Here is an 8,013-nt window from a genome sequence, read left to right on the forward strand (position 1 = left end):
TGTTTTTACTAGCATTTTACTGCAGACATATGAACAAAACAAGCACCCCTGTTTACTTATACATAATGTGACAATTCAAATGAGATAAACAGTTTATGAGAAAAATGTTTCACAGGTCTCAGAGGGGGTAATCAAATCTTAAGACAGAAACAGTTATAAATCACAGACATGACCTATGGAGCCATTCAGATATGTAGATATATTTCTATAATAAAAACACTACACACAAAAAAAAATCCATCTCACATACATGCCCACACACAAGAAGTGATTAAAGTGATTTTGATTTCACGGAAAGATTGTCAGATCAATTAAAGACAAAACATTTTTAGTATTGTTTTGTTCTTAATTAAGAATTAATAAATCTACGCAAAAACTAATTCGAGAAAATTCATGCAGACTAGTTTAGTTGCAGCAATGTCATTTAATAACCTAATGATCTTTTCACACCTCAAGGCTATGAAGAAAAAAAACGACTTTTAAAGATGAACAACAGCTTGCCTATATACTAGACAGAATCTCAAAATTGCACAGCTAATGATTATCTAACCAGCTCCAATAATACAGTACAGACAAGCTTCCATAACACAGACAAATGCTTTGATAGACAATACTGAATACAGGACTAATACTAAGGCTTGTCACAAGGCTCCTACATGGAGCATCAAAGAAAAAAACCCAGAATTTTTGGAACATAAAGATTTGGTGTGAAAAAAACACACTTTTTTTTAAGGATAGGAATCCAACATAAATTTCGTTTTACAAACAAAAATCAACTAAGCTTTACATCATGTTTACTCTTAAACTGAAATTGCTTAAGATTATTCTGAAAATGGGTGAAGAATAGAAACCTTCGTTTTGTCAAACAGGCAACCTGGGTATGTCTTGTTTTGTCGTGAAACTGTTCAGTTCCACATAACAAGAGTCTCAACTCTTGAGTAAGAAGGTACACAAATAGTTTAGCCCTGTCTTCATGCACCATGTTTCTCATAAACCAAACATTTTCTCAATCAGCCATACATAAAAAAACCCAAAAGATACATTGACATGAAACATTTTGGTTTAGTGCTAAAAAATCCCTACACCATTTGGGACAAATATCTCCATAAAATCAATACAAAGAAATAAGACAGAGTCGAAATGGTTAAAATAGCATTAAAACAGCATTAAAACTATACTGTTATCACAAAGCCGATATGAAAAAGTGTACACCAGTATGTTATGTAAACATGCAATCTCAATTTTAAAAAATAACTTGTTGACAAAAAAAATTACATCGAAAATCCTGCTATTGAAAAAAAAACCCCAAACCCCCAGAATCAATAGGGACCAACACAAGGGAAAACTTTCTGCAGCACACCCCACAGAGAAGTAGGCCAAGTACTACATCCTGACTAACTTCCACTTTCCTGACAGCAAGCACCAAAGTACCGTAAAACTTGGGCTATAAAAAACCCTGCAGTTGCGACTTTTTTCCTCAGCTATAAACCCTGCACTTAAACAACAATGCAGATCATTTGCAGATTTTCACGAATGCAGGAGTGTCATTCTCTCGTCTTTTCTTTGCACACACCTAAAACATTAAAAAGTTGAAGTCTTTTCCTCAACACCACACTTTAGAGTACACCTAAGAAACAAGGTCCAACAAACGGGTGAGTACTTTTCGAGACTCACAAGGAGACGTCTAGACAGTCACGGGATGAAATCTACAAACTAACACTGAAATGTGTGGGGGGTGTCACGGTCTGAAAATGAGGTATTTGTAGGCTGGATTACTGCAAGTCATTTACCAGTATTTTAGTGATCTTTTGGCGTACAGATCTGTGTTGCATAATCTGCTGCGGCTCATAAACCAGTGCGGTCTATTTGCTTTAAAAGTTCAGATTTTTAACAAAAAGTATAGGATGTGGTTTATATACAGGTGTGATCAATAGCCCAAACTTTACAATACGCACTTGTGTAAAAGTTCCAAATTTCACAAAACAGAAGTAGTAGCCCAATCTGTATATCTCTTGTCAGACCAAAAAAAAAATGTACATTCTTCACATCAACCTACAAGAACTTTACAAATCAACACCAAAATTGCATTCTTTATACGAAATCCTGAAATATTTTAAGAAATACAGGGCAACAAAAAAATCTCATGTTACGAATAAAACAAATTTTTCCTTCTCCAAGCTTCAAGCTAGTCTAAAATCATGCAAGTAAACAGCTCATATATGAGTTTTAGTTTTATTAAGAGCTTCATGGCACTTGAAACACAAATAGGTCATATCATAAATGCCGAATAGAGGTGTTACTAAAAAGTAACATAGAAAAAAAAAGGAGAGATAAGGACAGTAGATGTTGAATAGAAAAGAAAGAGCAAAACCACACCAAAACACCCACCAAACATCCACTCATATGAGTTACAATTGAATCTCTGAATATATTTGATACAGCACAGCTTTGTCAGAATGTCTGCACAAGTCACTACAATACTGTACAAGACTATTCCACCCAAAAAAATCCCCCCAAAAAATCCAGACACATGACTACAACATCTCACAACACAAAACGTCCAAACTTATCACATGGTTCTCATGCCAGAGACAACATCTCAGACCTTCTTTGGTTTGATTGAAAGAAAGAAAATGATTCCATTTCTTTTGAAATGGTAACACAAATTGTAACACCAACAGAAGCAATTCTTTAAAAAAAAATATTTTTTTTAACCCTAAGAAAATCAGGTTGACAACATATTCTTGATGATTTTGTAAAGAAGTACGATGAAAAACAAACTCTGTGAACAGCGTAATGCAATCTCTCCATCTGCTTCTCATACTGTACTCTCAATCAACAAACTATCTGCATCTTGCCACAAACATGTGTGTTACGTGTGTCCTTTTGTTACATGTAATAATAATAATAAATTACATTTATATAGCGCTAAACCCTGATTAAAGTACACAGGCTCTGAGCGCTTTACAATACAGTACAACGTACAGTAACATAAAACGTTGTGTTCTGACAAAGAGAAAATCACTCAAAATAATCATCTTATTAACTTAAAAACAGAAACGACTTCAGCTGACACTTGAATGAATCGAAAGATTTGATCTCTCTTAAAGTACTTGGTAAAGCATTCCAGATCTCATGTTACAAATTCTATCTCAAGTCATATTTTACATATCCTGTGAAATAAGCCAAAGACATTTTTTGATTCATTTTTGCACATTTTGTTGAAAGGAAAATTGCTAAACACATCATAAATATCATTCTGAAGGAAAAACTAAAGCCTTAATTGTCTTCTTTCTGCATGTTCATAAATCTGGTAATACAAAAAATGTTCCACGAATCTCTGTTTTCTTTGACACCTCCTTCCGGTACATTAAAGCCCTATTCAGATCTATATCATTGTCAAGCACCCTGCATGTTCACTGAGGATGGAAGTTATTTAGACTATTCTCCCCATTTTCATAGCAAAACAAAACAGCTCCTTTACATCTTACTATCAAATAACAACAAATAATTTGATCAAAAGAGACACATCTGCTAGACTATTTCTTTACATTCATTAAGCAACAAGAAACAAGTTGATCAAAAGAAAAACATGTCCTTCAACTATGCTGTCTTGACAAACACAATATTGCTACCGTACATGACTTTTAAAAATTTATTATCTTTGAGGTACAGTAAAAAGAAACTATTGGCCACTACGCGATGAGCTGAGATGGAAAAAAACCCAAAATCCCTGAACGAGACAGGAGAGACAACTCTGTTAGTTGTGACCTGGTGCACCGATTCAGGCATTCTTCACACCCAGCAGGAATTCAGCCACCCCCAGGTAGTACACAGTTTGAGCGATGCCGAAGAGAGGTGCAATGACCAGTATACGACATAGGGCACCCTTCAGGAAAGCTTTGGGACCTTCGTTGACCATCACCTTCCTGAAAGATACAGAGAATGGACACATAAATGTCAGAAAAACAATGTTTATTGGTTTGTTTATTTGTTTGTTTGAAGTGGTGAGGAGATATAGAGAAGGGAGACACAAATGTCGAAAAAAATAATATTTGTTTGCTTTTTTTGTTTGTTTGTTTGTTTGTCTAGTGGTTAGGCTACGGGACTTGTAATCGTGAGGTTGTGGATTCGAGGGATCGAGGCGCGGGTCCAACTTTGTGTCCTTGAGAAAGTCATTTTACACAAATTTTCCTCACTTCGCCCAAGTGGGAATAGATATCCAGGTATAGACAGCGAAAGATCTTGTCAGCAGGATAGTGTTTTAGCACCTATAAATGGCAGCTTGCACAGTGGGCTTCCCAGGAAGAAGAGACTGTTTCAGAATGCCATCAGGTCTGCAGGGGTAACAGTATAGACTGTAAAGCACATAGAGCTTGCTGTTAATAGGGACTTCGCGCTATACAAATGCTATCTAAGATGATATCTACTATTATCATTTGAACTGGTGAAGGGTTTCCGAAAACAGACACACAAAAGTCAGAAAAATAATGTTTGCTTGTTTATTTGCTTGTTAATTTGAATCAGTGAGGAGATACAGAGAGTGGACACACAAACGTAAGAAAAATAATGCTTGTTGGTTTGTATCTTTACTCCCTTGTTCGAAACAATGAGTGGAGGATAATAGATTTAAATCATAATGCTAAAATCAAGTCTTTTTCTTTTTCACAACAATGATTACATTTTCCCACTTACTTCTCTGCTCAGATGTTCTCGAAATTATATTACCCTGATCTATTCATATCATCTACCTTTTCAAATTCTCTGAAAAAGTTATACTTGGTCTTCCTCCACTTCTGTTGTCTTCTATTTTTCCCGAGAACAAGATATTCTCTAAAAAAAATCCTCTTCCTTTCTACCCCTGTCTTTATAGCCTTCTACTTTACCACAGAGAGAGAGCAAGATGTTCAAGTTATCTAAACGAGGTTCAAGGCCTTTGTGTCAGAACCAGAGAGTATTACCATATTACAAGAGAGCTGTCACTTCGTATGAATGCGCGTAACTGGGTAACCGGTTATTGTTGCAATAAGCGCGGTAAACAATACAAACTATGTCACATGTTCAAGGCAGTTAGCTCCTGTTAGCTTGAAGTATCAACGGTATTCTGCTGTAAATTGCACCAATTCCAGAAAGAAAAGTCTAAATTTGAGCTTCTTTCGAATCCAAAAGGATGATGAAAGGTAAGATGCCTACTTAACACTTTGCCCCCACGGGACACCGATCGGCAACGGTGTGATATAGCATGTACCGCATCTGTATTGTGGTCCGTGGAGATAAGTGTTGCGTGCTCCGCACACTGCATGGGTGGAAAGTGTTAATTAGAATATATTTTGATGAATAGAAAAAAAACTGGAGCAAAACAATGACAATGTGATTGTGTTCCTACGAGACTGACACTCCAGGCACAAACTCAACACACTTCGACTTCGTTATATCAATCTTTAGGCTATCAATTGCCATAATTTTGGTCTAAATGGCCAGATCTGGCTTGCATTCTAGTGGTAAAAGATATGTTGCCTGTGAAAAGTTATTTAAACACAAGGTGCCATCGGTCGGTTTGGTACTTTCTTGTTCCGATTATCACATTTTGTTTCATTTTTTTTTCTTTGCAGTAATTTTGAGTGGGTTGGGGTGTCAGGGATCCAAGAAACTCCTTATGAGGTAGACCCATCATTATTACTTCATGTGCTTTTCAATGATCTGAAACAGAGTATTTTACAGCAAACTCTTTATATGTTTTGGAGAATGTTTCTTTGTTTTGGTATTTATTTAATGTATAATTCTGTAACGATAGAGGGAGGACAAAAGCAGGGAGCCTTGTGAATTCCCCCAAACGACCCTTGGTAGCGAATCATTTTTGAAAGGCACCCGTTTTCCTAACACAAATTTGTACTTTTACCAAAATAAAATCTGTCCACAATCAGTGCACAAGGCCTATCAATCATGTATATAATCCCTTTTTATCAAGGGAAAATTGCAGACACGCTGATTTGGACGGAAAGCCAACTGAAGCACTAAACAAAGGAAATAATTTGTGTGAGGAACACTTTGAGATATCATGCTTTACAGCCACATCTTCCACTACTCTCGGTGTCTGGGAGAGGCTTAAAACGACCGCCGGTCCAACTATATTCAACATTCCAAATCCTCCCACTAATGTGACCCCAAAAAGACCCCCTCCTAGAGAGAGACAGCTTCCCGTTCTAATCGTGGATAACGACTCTGAGCGGGAATCTTCTGCAACAGAAAAAATGGTTGTGTTTGCAGCAAAGATCGAGGGCAAGACAGTAAAAAATAATGACATGTTAAAAAAAGAAACTGGATAGCAGCAAGCAGGACCTAGCTCCACAGGACCCCAGGAAGAGAACAGATAATGAATGTTCTTTGGAAACAATGCGCAATACACTGTCCAAGTTCTTGTCTCCAGCAGCTCTGAAATTAGTCACGTCACAAGTGAGGTTATCCTAGGCCTGTGTTAAAGGTTGCAGGTGGAAAAATTCTGACAAAAGTTTGGCGCTGGTGCTCTATCATGCATCATGCAAAGCATATTCCCTCCTGCAGAAGCTCTTCCAATTACCCTCCTCCAGACATTGTGCAAAGCAATGCATAACAGAGAGGTTTTGAAGAATGAGTAGTTTTGCTGAAACAAACTTATTAGGCCTTTAATTACGGTGACATTTATTCAGGTCTATAGAGATTCAGTACTGTATCTGCGTCTATTTGTTAATTAGAACGAATGGTAACTTAATTAAAAAACAACTCTTACAGGAGGCAGGGGAGTAGCCCAAAATATGTGATAGAATTCACAGACTCCCTTCTTTGTTGAAGGTCTAGTAACCTAGAGAACCAACAACAGACTGCACTACATTGTTTTCATGACATGACATCACCGCCATGGCAGCGGTAACCGCGCTTGTTGGTTTTTGCATTCCGCGCTGGGCGATATGCGAAACAATGCACTGTTGTCAAGGAGGGACGTCACGAGTGCCACCTCTCTGTCACTTTAAACTTTAAACTCTCTTGATCAAACATCCTAGGAACCACAAATTACTCACCTGAAGCAATCAATGACACCTGAATAATGCAGTTCTCCCTTTCCTTTACTCAAAGTTTGAAGCCTCGTCTTCACAACTGAAATGGCACAAGGCAAAAAATTTTCAACATTCAGAAATTATTGAACCTGCAAGAGGCTGAAGCACTTGAGAGAAAAAAATAAAAATGTTATACCAGAAGCTTCCACACACCAAAAAATTTACATTGGACTTTTCAGGCAATGTACCTGTCTTCAATGAGTACTTGAAGGGACTTCAACCCACAGTACTATTAATCTTTAAAATGATGGCCTCTTTTTCCCACTTAAACATAAAGTCTCTTAGCCTATACACGACAATACATCTACTTCAAAAGTTTCCTTGATTATTTACACTGACCACAGAGAAGTCCCCATTAGATAGGGACTAATTTAAATGTTTCTGCGAGCAGGGCTGTTTTTCAGTATTCTGAGGAGAGCCCTATTTCACCACGATGCCTCACATACATTTATCCATGTCTTTTCCTGTCACCCGTTTCTTCAAGTTCTCTTTGTAGTTTATTCTTGGTCTACTTCTACCAGATCTGTCTCGTATTTTTCTTCAGTCACAATAAAAGGAATGAAACTGAAATTACTTAAGCATAACTCTCCGGCGGGATCTCTGTGTGGTAAGAGTGATGAGTTACGGGGCTGTCTAAGTTAAGAGGCTTTTAAGTAAAATCAATGTGAAGTGGAGTCAAACCTATACAAATGCACATAACTATCATTTAGCTCCTTCAATCTTTCTGTTTTCTAAAAGCACTGACCGTCAAAAGGGTTGACCATGAAGGAAGCGGTGCATCCTGCTGCGCAGCCAGAGATAAAAGAGTGATAAAACACAGCCTGGTCACTGCCTTCTCTTCTCTTGCCCTGAGGGAGAGAAAGAGTGACAGACAGAGTGAGAAAGTGAATGAGAGAGAGTGAGTGAGAGAGAGAGAGAGAGA

The 8,013-nt window shown here is 37.4% G+C and overlaps 1 protein-coding gene across 1 annotated transcript in view; it reads right to left on the bottom strand.

Annotated features, from left to right (window-relative positions):
* Nucleotides 1–1,469: 1,469 nt before the first annotated feature.
* LOC101853298 (mitochondrial glutamate carrier 1) overlaps nucleotides 1,470–8,013 on the bottom strand; it is a gene marked incomplete in the record, with an annotated part of 55,953 nt that continues 49,409 nt past the window's right edge. Inside the window, 3 exon segments of the mRNA XM_013079715.2 lie at nucleotides 1,470–3,929; nucleotides 7,056–7,131; nucleotides 7,837–7,931. Coding sequence (XP_012935169.1) covers nucleotides 3,785–3,929; nucleotides 7,056–7,131; nucleotides 7,837–7,931 — 316 coding nt within the window.

Source organism: Aplysia californica, unplaced genomic scaffold, assembly GCF_000002075.1.
Source record: "Aplysia californica isolate F4 #8 unplaced genomic scaffold, AplCal3.0 scaffold00061, whole genome shotgun sequence".
Lineage (NCBI taxonomy): Eukaryota > Metazoa > Mollusca > Gastropoda > Aplysiida > Aplysiidae > Aplysia > Aplysia californica.